Raw genomic sequence first — 16,556 nt, 5'->3', positions numbered from 1 at the left:
GAAGTTGTCTAGTTACACTTATTGTTATAGTTCTCGTTTTACTCGCTTGCATTTTTATTTATTCTCCTCTGAGATTGACTCTTTCTATTTTATTCTGTGATCGAACTTATCATTAATATGTTTTTTAATAGCTTCTGATTACATTCTGTTTCTTCTTTTAGTTTATCATTATTCTCATGTAAGCTGATCATGAACGATATTATATGTAATCCAGAAAGCAACCAGAATGAATGAAACTCGTGCCTAGACTTATTAGTAGCAGTCTATAGCTTTTTTAAAAGAAAGACAACGTAAGTCAATATTGAATGACATTTTAGTGTGCTATACAAAAACATTGAATCTCCGAGAGAGAAAAACACAAAGCCCGCGGTCATTATTATTAGCTACCGTTGTTGATCTATACATACGCCAAGAATGCCAAGACCAATGGGAACGCGACGATCAGCCCGTCTCGGAGCCGCTTCCGCATCGCTTTCATCTACGTTGGTCATTAATCCTAATAACAATCATGATATCCGGCCTTGACGGTCTTACACGTCACCGGCCTTCTAATCCCATTACCCAAACAGAGACCAAGCAAGAAAACATGTCACCCCCAGGGCCCTTGCCCTCGTCCTCGGGACAGGTGGTGCTGGGAGGCGACGCGAAGCTCCCAGCGCACTTGCTGGAGCTCTTAGAGGAATGGCACAAAGAGCACCCAACAGATCCAGCGCCTCCATGCTACCACCGAAAAAACTCAGTCTCAATGCAGGAGCTTCTTGCCACAACAAAGGTCTTCTCTCGCAATTTTGAAGAACTGGAACCCTGTGTCGAGATCACAGTGGAGAAACCCGTGCGCTATAAAGCGCTGTGGCTGTCGGTTCCTGATGGCGACAAGACCGGCGTGTTTGTGAAGAACTGGAGCTGGGGCAGACGGCGAACTTTTCTGAAAAAGTGGCGTGGAGGCTACGACTTTCAAGACGAGCCGATCGCTGTGCGGCAGGGCAAGCTGCTCGATGGCTCCTTTGGAGAAGCCCCGGACCAGGAGATGTGGGAGACTGTTACCAAGCGAAGCCTGCAAAGCATAACCGCACAAACGCCAGAAAGTTCTTCCAACGCAAAGCGCCGTCGGATAGAGTCTGACGCTGAGCAATCAACAAGTAGTGGCGAAGACATTCCTGCTTCTTCTGGGCCATCAAAGCAACTAAGACAGTCGATCCAGAGTGCCTCAAGGCAATCAAAGCAATCAAGGCCATCTGTTACCGCTACGGCAGATGAAGACTCCGGTAGCAGCGTATCTGGACTTGATTCGCAATCTGATTCTGAATCTAATTCGGACGAGCCGCTCGCTGGATCTATATCTCGTAAGGCCTCGAAAATGCCCTCTTCAACCCAATCAGGCATACGGAGTTTGGTGAACGAAGCTACAGCCTCAAACCCACAGCCAAATAACAACAACCCAACAAGACACACCCCTCGCCAATCCAACAACAGCAATACTCAAACCTCGACACGACCCCCGAGACAGTCCCACATCGGCACTCTCACTCCAGTAACCGCCACAGACTCGGTAACAACTCCCACTGCCGAAAATCGCAATAGCCGAAGCGGCATACGATTCAAACTCATCGTACCCCGAACAAAAATGGTGCGCGATCTGCGCGTCGAAGACGATGAAGATACCCCAGAGTATCTATTCAACCAGACGAAAGATTTCTTTCGTCGCTACGATCGATTAATCGGCACGCCGGTTTTGGAGTGTGTCGTTGACGGCGAGATGGAGTGCCGATGCATCTACAATGCCAAGGAGCTTGGCTACTTTCTAGAAGAGCTTCGCGAGCGAGGAGGACCTATCAAGGTGACGATCACGCAAACTGCTTGATATGACCTCCCTTTTTTTTTGGTGGGGATATATTGGCGTATTTGGGTCTCATCCAATTTTGTCGGAATTCTACTTGCATCGCCACTGTACAACTTGGCTTGTCGGTTGTTTTCATTTCTGCGATCATTTATATACTAACGCGTTTAGACAACGGGCGTGTATTGTTTGATATCAATTAATGTAAACTAGTTTTTTATGTTAAACCTTGTATCATTACTCAATTGTTCAAATTTGAAGCCATCAGAGATAATAAAAGTAAAAGTAAACATCTATCATTTCAATGCAAATCTATTATCGTAATCACCAGTTGACCCTGCTACATATCAATGCAGGCAGTAAGTAGGTAACCGGCGCAAGTCATGTTAAAAATAATACACATCGAAAAATTCCCATGACCAAAATTGTCCTTCAAGAAGCCGACACGTCTTAGAATAATCAACATGTCGGACAAATTGGGTATCTTTATAAGAATATTTGTTCTTTTCCTTTTTCCATGGCCTAGGTTTCTTTTTTCTTCAAACTTATCTCTCAATATTCACAATAATTGAAAGAAGGAAGAGAGAGAAAGAGAATGGCCAAATAGGATGAATCGACAAGGTTTTGTATCATAATAAACCAGGCTGCTGTACTATTTTTGCTGCTGATTTTGAATTTCCTGTCGCAAATCTTCCCGGGCTTGCTTGGAAAGTGAAGAATCTTCCAAGCTATTTCGTCGACCCCAGTTCTGAGGCTGTCGTTTGAGAAAGGCACCGACTGCACCGAGATACCCCTCGTGTCGCAGAAAGTATGCCTCTTTCTCGCCCTTGGACCAGAACTTGATGGCATAGGAGAGAGTATTCATGGTCTGGCGATGGCCGCGGATAAATGAGCCTCCGAAATATATGTGCTTCAACCCGTGCTTCTCAGACTGGAGATAGGCGATCTGGCCGATGTTATTGCTAGAGGAAGTTAGCTCATTATGACTTTTGGTCAGTTATGAAAGAGGCCAACCTTATAGCAAAAAGAAGACTGCGACTCATGTCTTCGGGGCTGAATTGCGCGCCAGACGCGTTCTCGGTGTCTTCGCCTGGTGCATCTTCCGCCTGGCGTTCAGCAGCACGCTTCATCTTGAAAACCTTGCCGAACGAACTAGCAATCGCAGTACTTTTCAGTCCGATTTTGGTATAGTCCATGCCGTAGATGTCGCCGACCAGCATGTCGACGCCGCTGTTGTCGCCGCGATCCGCCATTGCCAGCATGTCGTCGAACGTGGTAGCCCCGGTCAGAAGGGACAGGATGCCCCAAAATGTGCCTCCCCCAAGATGTGTTCCACCGACTCGCAGGAATTGATTCGGGCCAGATACTTTTATCATCGACACTCCGGATCCGATATTAACAAGAAGGTAAGGGTATGCTCCAGCACGCGGTTCCGTGAATTGCATGTGCTCGGTCTCGCTGTAGCTGAATACTTCGTTGGGGATCTCGTTTATGAAAAAGTCCAGGCCTAGTCGATAACACAGTTAAACTATGCAAAAGAAAGAGAGGTGGGAGAGAAAGGGAAAAGGTAAGGGCGTACCAGTGATGAGGCAGTCCATCTCCTCCTCCCGCATTATGTCCACATTCAACGTCTGCTTCAGCCTGTCGTAATATTTATAGGCCCCTCCACCCGTTGCGATAACACATAGCTCGTCGGGCGCAGAGCCATTGAGTCTCTCGTGGTCCTGCTTGAGTTGCTGGATAAAGTCGATGCACCGGTCGATCCGCTCCGTCTCAAAGCTCATGAAATTGAGGCGCCCGCCTTCTTGTGGCGATTGTAATTCTTTTGTAAAATATACCAGCTTCGCCAATGAGCCTCCGATCTGTACATGTGTGGCGGCAAGCCGTTGTCAGTGCATGATGCTCCTGCGGGGAACTACTGCGGGGGGCGATTTGTCTCTGAGACACTCACATCAACTGCCACATGGCTCACCACGCTTGTATGATGAGGTAGCCTAATATCCTTGCGCTCGTAATGGACGCCATCGCCATCCGGTATACTGTCCGGTGTTGGGGGCTGGTCGTCGACAATGTAAGCGCCCTGCACATTTATCTTGACGGTGCCGGGGTTGGTGATAGCGTCCTCCAGGCTCGGGCGGGAGGGGTCAACCTCGGCCGAGGCATTGTCTGATGGTGACATTGGCGAGAACGAAGAGAAAAAAAACGAGATGGATTATAAAAGAGTGAGACAGGGCGAGCGCAGCATCGCGGGACGCTGGCCTTCTTTTCCCGGATAATTTTTCGGCGTTTGTGGTCTTGTGCTCCAGATCGCGTTTTTAAAGCCGAGTCGTGCCCAGGCTTACGGCGTATATCTCCTTCTGGCTGGGGACGTAGTATTAGGCTATCACTATCACTAGCAGCCTTGACTGTGGGGAGTTGACGGTACGTTGATCGCTTGCTTCACCGGTTCGCAGTTTGTTCATGGCCGGGCCGAGGGTCGTGGCCGCTTCCGGTCCTTGCGCAGTCTGTGGACTATCGCTGTTCCTGGATTTTTCCAGGCACCAGTTTATGACACTGTGAAGGGTCGACGGAATGCCTGCCTCAGCGTTTAATTTGGCGTTTCTAACCGTATTCGTCTCCTCAGATCCTTTCTGATACGTCGTTGTTATCTGGCTGCCTTGATTTGTGGGCACCAAAATCTAACTATCGTTCGACTAATGATCACAATGCACATCGACTAATCCATCGCAGCTGGTCGAATAATAATGTCCACACACAGAAGAAGCAAACGACAGTTCCTCATTGGGGGTTGAATTGGTAATCGCTGAAGCTATCCCTTGGAGAAGTAGGGCGGTCAATATATCGTTCTCGTTGCGGTCGCGGTTATAGTGATTGTCGCTCTTTTCGTCGGTGTTATCGTCGTCGTTCCCGTTAATGTTGTTGTCATTCTTGTCGTCGTCGTTGTTGTTTTCGTTATTGTCGTTTGTAATGGTGTAGAATAGTAATGCAAACACAGTTGGGTTTCCAAGGTTGAAGATGGAACTGCAAGAAAGATTCGAGAGAGAAGGAGCGGTGGTGGTGGCTCGTGACTTGCTCTTTCCCTCTGCGCCAGGGCTTCTGGCTTCCGGCATCTCCGTGTCGACAGCTTCACTCTGTGAGCTGTTCCTTGACTCACACCGGCGATGTTCTTCTGACGCCATATCCCTATCGTCTATCAATACTACGATCGTACGAGTGAAGCAATGTCCAGCCTTGCTCTGCTTCTACTGTACTGCCTGTTCAGCCGTGCTCTTTCAATCCCGGTCTTTGTGCCTTCCCAGGTTTCATTACACAGCGACAAGATTGACAAGACCGACGATGAGAGTCTCTTCCGCTCCAACAGACATGCATCCGTATCCTCGCTTCAAGGATCTTTCCGAATCGTCGGTCAGTCAGGTGTCCCGGCCATGGCTGCGGTGCTGATGCCCAATGGCAATGTGGTCTTCCTCGACAAAGTCGAAAATTACACTCAATTGACCCTAGACAATGGCCGGTACGCCTATTCGGCCGATTTCAACTTGACTACAAATACGCCGCGCGGTTTACCATATACTACAAACGCCTTTTGTACCGGTGGTGCATTTCTTGCCGACGGTTGTGTTATATCAGTTGGTGGTAACGGACCTCTATCAGATATCGATCCGACAGTTGGCGACGGTTTTCGTGCAATACGTTATCTCGGGCAAAATTACCAGCACAAAGGTTGGGAAGAGCCAGGTCATTCACTCTCTAGCCCACGTTGGTACGCTAGCGTTCAGATGCTGCAGGACAAGACCATTCTCGTGATGTCCGGTAGTCTCAACGCCTGGGACCCGAACAGGGTGGAAAACAACAACCCCACATTTGAGATACTAGACGAAAATGGCCGTGGAATCAGCGATAGTATCGTTCTCCCTATCCTCGAGAGGAATTGCCCGTACTATATGTATCCTTTCTTACATCTGCTGAAAGACGGGAACGTCTTCATCTTCGTGGCTCGCTCGGCGGAAATATTCGATGTCGAGAACAAAATGACCATTCAAGATCTGCCCGATCTCCCGGGGAAATACCGAACGTATCCAAATACAGGTGGGAGCGTTCTCCTTCCTTTGACCAATGACAAATCATGGGAACCTGAAATTATGGTTTGCGGTGGAGGGGAATATGTCGACATCGACAGCCGTGCCGATTCCACTTGTGGACGGATCCAGCCACTGTCCGACGATCCTGAATGGGAAGTTGAGTATATGCCAGAGGCTAGAGTTATGATAGAGGGCTTGCTTCTTCCAGATGGGACCGTTCTTTGGTTGAACGGTGCTGGATGGGGAGCTCAAGGTTTTGGAATTGCCAAAGATCCATGCCATGATGCTCTATTATATGAATCCGACCAGCCGCCAGGATTCAGATGGAGCATTGTTGGTATCTCCAAAATACCTCGTTTGTATCATTCCGTGGCGATATTGCTTTTGGATGGCACCGTCATGGTTACTGGCTCCAACCCCGCAGAGCAGCCCATTCTCAACCCTGACCGTAGCAGCCCGTCCACAGCGTACGAAACCGATTTTCGAGTGGAAATCTTCACACCCCCTTACCTCTCTGGAGATAAGGCCTCGAGACGGCCGCTAGACATTTGGATCTCGCATGAGGATCTCACGGCAGACGGTAGCAATTTTTTCGTCTCTTTCACCAGCAGGGATGATGCGGAATCTTTGCAGATTGCTCTGTACCATGGCGGATTTGTGACTCACTCACTCCACATGGGCCAACGGATGCTTTTCCTTGACTTTGAGAACTTTCTTCCGGGGTCAAAATATCAGATGGTGAAAGTGACAATGCCGCCGTCTAGCAGCATTGCTCCAGCTGGGCCGTACGTTCTCTACGTGGTGCTTGATGGGGTTCCTGGTGTGGGCCAGTTTGTCATGGTAAAGTAACTCTTTATACGTGATGAGAGGGACTAGCTACGTTATCGTGTATTTTTTATATTTATACCTGTAAATATTTATAACCGTACAAACATGGTAGATTAAGTATCTACCACGACTAAGGCAGTAATAATATTGAGTTATTCGTTACCAAACTAGTCTTCAAATGCTCGTCTTGGATATGTACATCGGATCAATCCCGTTTGTTCGCGGCCGCCGTTTGCATGGCTTGCAGCTATGGCACACTAGTCATACCGTGAACTCCAATACCAGACCTTTACTACGCCAGGATTCATGCAGACTTTACTTTTTTATGGACCGAGGAAATTAGATCCGGTTGAACTTGTAAATCTACCCGTTCCTGCAGTATTAGAACCCTGTCAGTGCCTACAGACTCCAGTGGGCCAATATCCACCAGGGCCATATCATTATCCACCATCCAGACGTGTTTTTCTTTGTTTGCAGTTCCTGGGGGGAAAACCAGTGGCTGGTGTGTTGCCCTGTCAACTTGCCCCATTTTCTCCCTCTTTCTCTCTTCTTCTCTTCTCCTGCTTCTTCTTTTCTCTTGCCTCACTTTTTCACAGCTCACTTTGACTGCCTGCTAGGTTTTCTTCTCAGTCTCTGTGTCCGCAAAGGTAATCCTTCTCAGGCAGTCGTTATTCTGCCAGCTGGTCTTGTTGTGTACCCGTCTGTCTCTGTCTGTTGTTGTTGTTGTTGTTGTTGGTGTGGTGGTGGTGTTTTTCCTCACCGGCAGCTCCCCTGGGCCCACTGTGCTCCTGCTCTGTTTTTTTATCTGCGCCCTGTCTGTCTTCTTCTTTTTCTTTCTTCACTCTTTCTCTCACAGCCTAGTCATCTGAGTTTGTCTCCTTCTGCACAGCGTCTTCTCTCCATCATCAGCGCTAACATCTCTCTTTCACTAGATACGTCCACCCTCTTGTGTTGCTCCACTGCTCTGGTCTTCTGCGAGCAATGGACAGCTTTGACACCCAGGAGATGGCCGCGGCCCTCCCCGACACCGAGGAGCCAAAGAGCCGCATGGATGCTGCAGCAGCCGCTGTCGCTCGCGAAAAGGGCTGGGTTGAGCCGGAAAAGTACGACTACGCCAAGTACAACGCTCCTCCCGTTAGGCCTGTAGCTGAAGGTGCCCCCACTGAGGTCCATGCTTTCGAAAGCGATCTCGCCTGGGCCTCCGATGCTCGCAGGTATGAGTGGAAGGAGGAGTATGGAGATGTTGGTCCAGAAGACAAGGAACTCGAACAGCAGCTTTTCCGTGGCGAGTTCATCAACCGTGCTGGAGTAAAGTTTGAGAAGTAAGTCAACAGCTACCAGAACTTTCCTGTGTCTTCTTTATCTTACTGACAGCTTACAGCATCAAGCAGATCAAGGTGACTGCAGAGTCGACCGAGAGACCGGCACCAATTGTCAACTTTGACGATGCAGGTCTTCACCCGGTCGTGCTTAGCAATGTTCGTCTCTGTGGCTACAAGGTCCCGACTCCCATCCAAGCCTACTCGATCCCAGCCGTCTTGAAGGGTCACGATCTGATTGCCGTTGCCCAGACTGGTAAATTTCATGCTCCAAATACGATAAGATGGAACTAACTTGGTATAGGCTCTGGAAAAACAGCTGCTTTCTTCATTCCTGTTTTATCGAAGCTAATGGGCAAGGCCAAGAAGCTAGCAGCTCCTCGACCAAGAATTACTGGGCCGGATTTTGATTTTCGCACTCATGGCGTCGTTGCCGAGCCTTTGGTTTTGGTAATTGTGCCTACTCGCGAGCTGGCCTATCAAATCTTTGACGAGGCCCGTCGTCTATGCTATCGTTCAATGCTGCGTCCATGTGTTGTGTATGGCGGTGGCCCATCCAAGTCCCAAATGGATGAGCTTCGAAAGGGGTGTGATATCCTCATCGGCACACCGGGACGTCTAAACGACTTCATTGGGAAAAGCAACCTTCTGTCCTTGAAGCGTCTAAAGTATGGATAACCCTTCTCACTAACTTGTTTCTTTCTAACAAACAATCAGGTACACAATCATCGACGAAGCTGATGAACTTCTGCATGCTGATTGGGAACAAGAGTTTTCTAGCATTCTCACCGGTGCTGGTATGGCCAATTCATAACATCTCCTATGTATTGAGGGGTACTGACTTTGATAGACGCCAACGAGGATGCCGATCATTGTTACATGATGTTCTCGGCAACATTCAACAAGGAGTGCCGTCAACTTGCACGCAAGTATCTTGCTGCTGACCATGTCCGCATCCGCATTGGCCGCGCAGGAAGCACACATATCAACATCCAGCAGCAAGTAAGTACTCCCCGAGAGACTAGGATAAGAAGAGGATGTGAAGCTAACAGATACGAAGATTGTCTACGTCAATTTCGAGTTGAAGAAAAAGTGCCTCTATGATTTGCTTCTGTCGATGCCGCCTGCTCGTACCTTGATCTTTGTCAACACAAAGCTCGAAGCAGATTTGGTGGACGACTTTCTATACAACAAGGGGCTCCCTAGTACCTCGATCCACAGTGATCGTACTCAGCGTGAGCGTGAGGATGCTATGTAAGTTATTCCTCTGTTTATGCTAGAGCATCCAACTAATGTGGGATCACAGTCGGGCTTTTCGTACTGCTGAGGCGCCACTACTCGTTGCTACGGCTGTTTCGGCACGTGGTCTCGACGTGAAAAACGTCATGCACGTTATCAATTACGACCTTCCTAGTGCAGACCATGGGGGCATCAGCGAATACGTTCACCGCATCGGTAGGCTTTGGAAGCATGTTCTCGGTTTACCACAGTACTAACAAATTCGGCAGGTCGCACTGCACGCATTGGTAACGAAGGCTTTGCCACATCGTTGTACACCGACAAGAACAGTGACATTGCCCCTGACCTGGTCAAACTCCTCATGGAGGCTAAGCAAGAGATTCCAGACTTTCTCGAGGAATTCAAGCCTGAGGGAGATCTTGAGTTCCGTGACGACGATACCGACACCGAGGGCGAAGATGAGATGGGCAATGCAAAGGCTGAGAACGGTTCTGCTTCTGGAGAGCCAGCCAAGGCTGATCAGGGACAGGGTGGCTGGGGCGGCGCAGACGACTGGTAAACTGGGAGTCTTTGAAGACGCTGATGGATTTTTCTCGTGGATCATCTATTGCGACATGGATTGAATATTGATAAGGGTTTTCTTTGAGATCTTGTAGCATTGAGAAAAAAGAGGGGCAATCAGAATTAAAAGCAGGAATGGTTTTTTTTATGTTTTATGATGTTCACGACGTCGATGATGACGGGGGCGTGTGCAGACGGCAGGTGGTAGTTAGCAGTTTCCGTAGTTTCCTCCAATGCAGAACGACTTGAGCTTCTTCTTCTCTTCTCTTCTCTTTCTGACACTCCCAACCACCGTGCAATCACCAGCTATTATCTTTCTACTGTCACCATGGCTTCTCCCTTCTGGTTTGCCCTCTTGCTGTGTGCATCGGCAGTGCGAGGGATGATGCCGAATCGCGTGGAACAGGGCGACCTGGTTATCGACACGTTCGACAGCAGCCCCTTCAACGACCTCGGATTCTGGCACGGCGCCGGCGAGAATCTCAGAATCAGGTATTCCTACGACGACGAGGGCAGTTTCGTGAAGCTGTCTCCATCCGACCCAGACCACAATTATCATACCCAGTTATCCGACTCGTGTTTCGACCTCTCCGACTATGAGGACATGTATCTTCATGTTTCGTACTCTGGCAGTAACAAGTTTTCCATCTCGATTTATCAGAATAACGGAGACTGCAATGCAGATCGGGCACCGTATCCCGGCACCTCGGACAGTGTTGAAGCGTCTCGCTATGCTGTCGACGACGAGGATATTTACGTCCCCCTGTCACATTTCTACATTGACCTTACGCTTGCTTCATCGATAGCCTTTCACGGGTTTTATACACGAGAAAACGTTTACCTTCGACACGTCGAGATTGTGGAAGAAATACCAGAAGATGTCGAGATTCCTCGCAAGTTGCCCACGGGAACACTAGTTCTCAACTGCAAACGGCCAGACTCGTTTGCGTTTGGCATCGACGACGGAGACCCCCAGCTGGCTCAAGAAGTCATGGATATTCTTGAGGATGAGGGGATTAAGGTCACGTTTTTTGTGGTTGGGAAGGGGATTATGGACGAAAGTACGAATCTGACGAATGTGTATGCGGAGATGCTACGGAGGGGGCATCAAGTTGCTCTTCATTCGTATACGCACCCAAAGTAAGTAGTGTCTGCTGTTGGTTATTATTGATACTAAATGGTGCAGAATGGAAGGACTCCGGGCGGTGGACGATATTGATTTTGAGATTATGGATGGGTATTACGCCGTTGAGGATCTTCTTGGAGTTCAGTGTTAGTATTGCAAGGTTTGGGTAGACTATCAGACTAACTGGTTTCCAGCACGATACTTTCGTCCGCCATATGGTACTGTCGGGGCGCGCATGAGACAACGGCTTGCAGCTCTGATCGATGACCCGTACATAGTCAACTGGAGCGTGGACATTGAAGACTGGCTCTGGGCCAACAGCGACCATCCCGAGAAACAGCTGGCCGCATTCCGCCGCGACGTGGCTCGAGGGGGGGATATAGTGGTGATGCACTATCTGACCTGGTCGACGGTGCAGTATTTCCGCGAGGTGATCCAGGTGGCGCGAGACACGGGCAAGCAGATTATGCGAGTCGATCAGTGCATGATGGACCCGGACGCTCCGCCATTACCTGAAGACGAGGAGGCGTGGAATATGCAGGCGCAGAATATACTGCGAGTGGGTGGTGGTTAGTTTTAATGTGGATATCCGTATTGTGTAAACGCTCGTTGATACTCGGTATATAGATATATAGATAGTCTTATCGCTTATCGCTAACAACCTTCAACATTGGAATGTCAAGTTTTTTTACTCCTCCATGACATCAACTTTCAACCACCTTCAAAATGTCCTCCTCGCTAGACGAAAACACCGAGAAAGCGAATACAACACCCTCCCATCTCGACCCATCCACATACCCACGCACCGCGCACCTCCCCGCGGAAAACATCTATCTCGAACTAACCTACACCCCGCTCAACCCAACCACACTCCTCACTCAAACGTCCTCGCCAGCAGCGGGAGCCAACGTCCTGTTTCTCGGCACAACGCGCAACACATTCGACGACCGAGCGGTTGCTCAACTCAGCTACACGGCGTATGCCCCGCTGGCCCTAAAAACACTCACGCAGATCGCGCGCGCCGCGAGGGAGAAACATGCGCTTGTGGGCGTGAGCATTGCGCATAGACTTGGTGTTGTGCCTGTCGGAGAGGCGAGTATTGCGATTGCCGTGAGTGCGGCGCATAGGGGTCCTGCGTGGAGGGCTGGTGAGGAGGTGCTCGAGGTGTGCAAGGAGAAGCTGGAAGTGTGGAAGAGAGAGGAGTTTGTGGGCGAGAGCGCCGAGGAAGGGGCGTGGAGGGCGAATAGAGATAGAGATCGGGAGGGGAATTTTCTATAATTTTGTTGTTGGACATACTTTTACAAGAAAAAAGTTTATAATAATACATGATCGTCAGGTCAGGCCAAAGGCTTGCCCTCCCTCTTCCAGTCATTGACATGCTGCATAATCAGCCTCGTCGCGCTCTCCGGTGTATCCTGGCGACCAACACACTCGACAAAGTCACCCTCGGGGTCCATGAGGTAGAAATAAATGCTGTGATCGACAAGATAGTCCTCGCCCGCCGTGACATTCTCCGGCGTGCTGAAATACACCCGGTACGCTTTACAGACCTGCTTCACTTGCTGGTACGTGCCCGTCAGCCCGATGATATCTGGATGGAACTCGGCGAGGTATTTTTTGAGGACTTCGGGCGTGTCGCGCGCGGGATCGCAGGTGATGAATACGGGTTTCATGACTTCGGCGCCGTCTGAGGCGGCTTTGACGTTGTCGATGATGGCGGCCATTTTGTCGAGCTCGTCAGGGCAGATGTCGGGGCAGTGCGTGAAGCCAAAGTACACCTATACACCATATTAGCATTAATTAGCATTCCCTTCCCTTTTTTTTTTTTTTTTCCTCCGTTCGAAAAGAGGGTGCGTACAAAGCTATATTTCCCCTTGAGATCCTCCGCCGTAAACTCCTTGCCCTCCAGATCCTTCAACACAAACGATCCGCCGACCTTGGGTCTTCCAACCCCCTTGCTCATCTCCGTAACTCGTTTCCGCTCGAGGCGGGCCTTTTCAACTCGGAAGTAAATAATCATGGCAGCCCCCGTCGCAACGAATAGTAATGCTGCCTTCCATGAAAAGGGACCGTTGCGCTGACGCGATTTGAGCTGGCCCATTGTTTGTTTTCCGGCGGCGGAGCGAGCAGTAGATGTAGAAAAGGAGCAGCGTGAGGAGAGGGAGTTGATTTTTTGTTGCTGTTGTGTTCGGAATTGAGAAAACGATCGTGTTGTGAACCGTCCTGGTGGTGATGCCCGCAGCGCGACAGACGGAGAACACATCTGTCGTCGGAAAGACGTCCGCGTCGCGGTGGCCATGCACTGCGCCATTGATGAGACGGATGAGGCCATTGTGTAGGTAGGCTGGCTGCAATGAATGAATGACCGTGATGATGACGAGGAGGAGAGAAGTTTGCGGAGCTGTCGGGGAAAAAGAGTAAGCTCGGAGACTCTAGACCCCCTTTGGGACTAGTCGCAGATCCTCACTACAACAAGAGTATATGCTACGATAAAACATTATTTAGAAATGAGATGCTCAAATGTTATTACTGTATATGCAGAGCAAACAGACTCTCACCTCGCAACAAGTACACTCGATGCTGTCAGATGCAGGTCTCGCCAACAGGCAGACGAGCATAAACAAAAAGAAAAGTAAGAGTAAAAGTAAAAACAAGAAAAGGAAAGGAGATAAACATAAAAATAGAAGAAAAGTTTATTTAAAGCCGCTCCGAAAAGCACGAAAAACATGAAACCGGATATAAAAACTCCATGTCCAAGAAGACAAAAGTTATGCAAAAAGCATGTACGATGATTATTCTAGTGCAAGCCGCGGCTGGCCTGGCTGGCGCGACTCGGGCTGGTTCGGCTCCGCTCGTCTTCCTCCAGTACGTCACTCAGACGCGTGGGATGTCGGTGTCGAGGGGTGACCGAGTCCCAACCACCCCAGCCAGAGCCGCTGTAGTCGACGTTGCCCGGTCCGTAAGTGTGGTGCACAGGGGCTGCGCCGCCAGAGACTGGCGGGTGCGTGGGATCGTATTCTTGTTGACTATCGTCGTCGTATTCGTCACTGCCGGCGTATTCCTGGCTTTCCACCCCAGCGTGATAGTCTACGCCGCCGTGGGTTGCGTACTCGGCTTCAAGCTCGCTGCCTTCGGTGCTAGCCACATACGAGCGGTCATCCGCCTCTTGTTCCCCGTGCAGGACTGTTCCCCCATGTTGGTAGAAATGGCCGGGAGGGTCTGCGTACGCTGCCGATGTCACTGGAGGCTGAGACTTGGGTGTACCGCCAGTGAAAGCGGCCGGGTCTGGTGCAGGCGGATATCTAGAGGCTCGTGGGGTTTCAGTAAAAGGATCGTTCTCTAGCTGATCTTCCTCCGAATAAGCAGCCTGATCCTGGGGCATGCCGCCCATTCCTGTAGCAGTCGGGCCACCGGGATAAGGACCTTCGCGAGTTTGCGGTCTGTTGGCGCTGCTATTTTGTCGGCTGGGCATTCCAGTGATCATAGGCACTACCTGGACACCCCCTACATGTGTAGGCTCGCCACTGCGAAGTGATGTCGTGCGGTCCCGTTCTTCCTGTTCCCTACGGCCGAGCTCTTCCCACGCTCTTCTAGCCTCTTCTTTTGAAATCTGGAGTTCGCGCCGCATTTCTTTGACCATTTCCTCGGCCTTTTTGCGCTCACTTTCTGCTTTTTGGCGTAGTTCTCCTGCGTCAGACCGCTCCAGTTTCAATACTTGGAGTTGGCGTTCAAGGTCAGCCTGAACCTCTCGGGATTTTTCTTGGTCTGCACGAGTGTCGAAAAACCATCGCTGGAATTTGCGCTCCGACGACGCTCGGAGACGCTGCAGCTCCACCACGGCATGGAATAGGTTTGCTCCTGCAGCAGACAAATCATTGATTTGGCGGGCCATTTGTTGGTTGAGAGGATCCTCGCTGAGCTCCGTGTTGTTCTGTTCGAGTTTCCGGATCCAATACCCAGTTAGCCCTTCCCAATGCGAGGAGAGCGTTTCCCATCGCTCAAAGGCGTGGGGGAACGTTGCTCGGCGTGGCTGCTCCTGGGGTTGCGGACCCTGAGTTGGGTTTTGGGTGGGTTGTGATGCGGTCGGTGGAGCCGGTTGTTGTTGAGATGGTGCTGGTCTCAAATTCCCATTTCCAGACGCTCCAGGTAAACGACCTTGTTCTGATGTTGGTTGTCGTGTAGCCTGGGTGGTGGGGTTTCCACTGGCAGCGCCAGCAGCAGCAGAGTACGGCTGCCTTTGAGTTTGCTGCTGCCGTTCTTGCTCTTGCTGGTTTCGCAGCAATTCTGCTTCATGTGCTACTTGTTGCTCACGGGCTTCCTTTTCTGCCTTCTTCCTAGCCTCGCGATCTCGACGATCTCTCATAATATCAGTCGGAGTGCGCACGCCCGCTGGCACCTGGGTGTGAACAGGCCGCGACGCCTGTGCTGTGCGAGAACCTCCATTTTGAGGGCGGATACTGGTTCCAGCTCCCACTGGCGCCGCGGGACTAATCAGTTCGGACATGGAAGCGTTGAGTTCTTCCAGATACGGAGAAAACGGGAATGGTTTGCGAATAGCTTCTTCCAGGGCCCAAAGAATAGCAGAGGCTGTGCGCGGGGAAACTCTGGTCGAGCGAGATGGCCAGTACGACTCTCCCAATTGCTGGACCGAGTCCTGAGAAGTGGATGCGCCGGCTTCTGTTTCTGCTTCAGAGAGAGCGGGGGCTATATCAGCAAAACTGCGGCCGGCTGCTCGCGGGGCAGATGTGTGTCGGCTGTGTCGTCGAGTATGGTGATGAGAGCGCCTCAGTGTCTCATCAACCGCTGTGGTTCGGCGGTGAGTGGGAGCTTCAGGGTTGGGGATGTCAAGTCGTGGGGAGACTCGTCGCAAACGACGAAGACTGCCAGAGGCGCTTGATGAGCGAGGTGGATTGGACGACGAGGGCGCGAATTCAAGAGCAGGTTGCTGCTGCTGCTGGCGGTGCCGTGGAGGGTGCGTTATCGTGGGCGGGTCGTAAATATCGTGGGTATCGTCAAGCACTCCTCTGGTGGAAGGAGGCACGGCGGGAGTAAAGGCAGTCGAATGAGGAAATGAAGTAAGCAATGCGACGAAAAAAGACTAGAAACAGGGTTTGGTATGTCGAAGCAATCGGCAGCACAAAAACGTGGCTCTCAATGGCGTTTGCGATGTCCGCCTTGACGTTGAACGGATGGATGAGGAATGTGCGGCAAAGTGGTAGAAGACAGACACGACTAATCCAGGAGGAATCTCACGAGGGAATTCTCGAGAAGGATCTCGCTCGGGAAAAAGGGAGTGGCCAGCAACAAGTCGGACAGCATTTAATGTGGCTGGTCGAATGGGCGGGCGTCAGCGCAATCGACTGGCTTCGATTAATTGGGATGGCTGGGGAGCTGGCGGGAGCTGCTCGTGCGGCGACGAAACACGGCGGCCAGCTCCGATTGAAGAGCCCCAAATGCGGCGTGCGAAGATATTGGCAGCGTCAAAAATCCAGAGACCGAGCCATTGCAGCGTTGAGACTCGAGAGCGAGAGAGAGCGAGAGAGAGAAAGCTGCTGCTGTCCAGAGCA

The 16,556-nt window shown here is 50.6% G+C and overlaps 8 protein-coding genes across 8 annotated transcripts; 4 read left to right on the top strand and 4 right to left on the bottom strand.

Annotated features, from left to right (window-relative positions):
• Positions 1–508: 508 nt before the first annotated feature.
• Positions 509–1,861, top strand: TRUGW13939_11008 (uncharacterized protein; the record flags this gene model as incomplete). The annotated part of the gene is made up of 1 exon (XM_035494118.1): positions 509–1,861. The coding sequence occupies one exon, from the start codon at positions 509–511 to the stop codon at positions 1,859–1,861; it is 1,353 nt and encodes a 450-aa protein (XP_035350011.1).
• A 628-nt stretch (positions 1,862–2,489) lies between these two features.
• TRUGW13939_11007 (uncharacterized protein) lies at positions 2,490–4,016 on the bottom strand (the record flags this gene model as incomplete). The annotated part of the gene is made up of 4 exons (XM_035494117.1): positions 2,490–2,799; positions 2,852–3,344; positions 3,417–3,699; positions 3,789–4,016. 4 exons carry the CDS (start codon positions 4,014–4,016, stop codon positions 2,490–2,492), a joined length of 1,314 nt encoding a protein of 437 aa, XP_035350010.1.
• Positions 4,017–4,212: 196 nt separating this feature from the next.
• TRUGW13939_11006 (uncharacterized protein) lies at positions 4,213–5,016 on the bottom strand (the record flags this gene model as incomplete). Its single annotated transcript, XM_035494116.1, has 2 exons — positions 4,213–4,515; positions 4,594–5,016. 2 exons carry the CDS (start codon positions 5,014–5,016, stop codon positions 4,213–4,215), a joined length of 726 nt encoding a protein of 241 aa, XP_035350009.1.
• A 42-nt stretch (positions 5,017–5,058) lies between these two features.
• Positions 5,059–6,765, top strand: TRUGW13939_11005 (uncharacterized protein; the record flags this gene model as incomplete). Its single annotated transcript, XM_035494115.1, has 1 exon — positions 5,059–6,765. The coding sequence occupies one exon, from the start codon at positions 5,059–5,061 to the stop codon at positions 6,763–6,765; it is 1,707 nt and encodes a 568-aa protein (XP_035350008.1).
• A 960-nt stretch (positions 6,766–7,725) lies between these two features.
• TRUGW13939_11004 (uncharacterized protein) lies at positions 7,726–11,563 on the top strand (the record flags this gene model as incomplete). Its single annotated transcript, XM_035494114.1, has 11 exons — positions 7,726–8,066; positions 8,126–8,319; positions 8,368–8,731; positions 8,781–8,860; positions 8,914–9,065; positions 9,124–9,317; positions 9,370–9,518; positions 9,572–9,857; positions 10,170–11,003; positions 11,050–11,135; positions 11,184–11,563. The coding sequence occupies 11 exons, from the start codon at positions 7,726–7,728 to the stop codon at positions 11,561–11,563; spliced, it is 3,060 nt and encodes a 1,019-aa protein (XP_035350007.1).
• A 152-nt stretch (positions 11,564–11,715) lies between these two features.
• TRUGW13939_11003 (uncharacterized protein) lies at positions 11,716–12,267 on the top strand (the record flags this gene model as incomplete). The annotated part of the gene is made up of 1 exon (XM_035494113.1): positions 11,716–12,267. The coding sequence occupies one exon, from the start codon at positions 11,716–11,718 to the stop codon at positions 12,265–12,267; it is 552 nt and encodes a 183-aa protein (XP_035350006.1).
• Positions 12,268–12,326: 59 nt separating this feature from the next.
• On the bottom strand, positions 12,327–13,321 carry TRUGW13939_11002 (uncharacterized protein; the record flags this gene model as incomplete). Its single annotated transcript, XM_035494112.1, has 2 exons — positions 12,327–12,767; positions 12,848–13,321. 2 exons carry the CDS (start codon positions 13,319–13,321, stop codon positions 12,327–12,329), a joined length of 915 nt encoding a protein of 304 aa, XP_035350005.1.
• A 465-nt stretch (positions 13,322–13,786) lies between these two features.
• TRUGW13939_11001 (uncharacterized protein) lies at positions 13,787–16,308 on the bottom strand (the record flags this gene model as incomplete). Its single annotated transcript, XM_035494111.1, has 2 exons — positions 13,787–16,087; positions 16,243–16,308. The coding sequence occupies 2 exons, from the start codon at positions 16,306–16,308 to the stop codon at positions 13,787–13,789; spliced, it is 2,367 nt and encodes a 788-aa protein (XP_035350004.1).
• Positions 16,309–16,556: the final 248 nt, after the last annotated feature.

Source organism: Talaromyces rugulosus, chromosome VI (genome assembly GCF_013368755.1).
Source record: "Talaromyces rugulosus chromosome VI, complete sequence".
NCBI lineage: Eukaryota > Fungi > Ascomycota > Eurotiomycetes > Eurotiales > Trichocomaceae > Talaromyces > Talaromyces rugulosus.
Note: the sequence above shows the minus strand (reverse complement) of the source record. Positions and strands in the feature narration are given on the sequence as shown.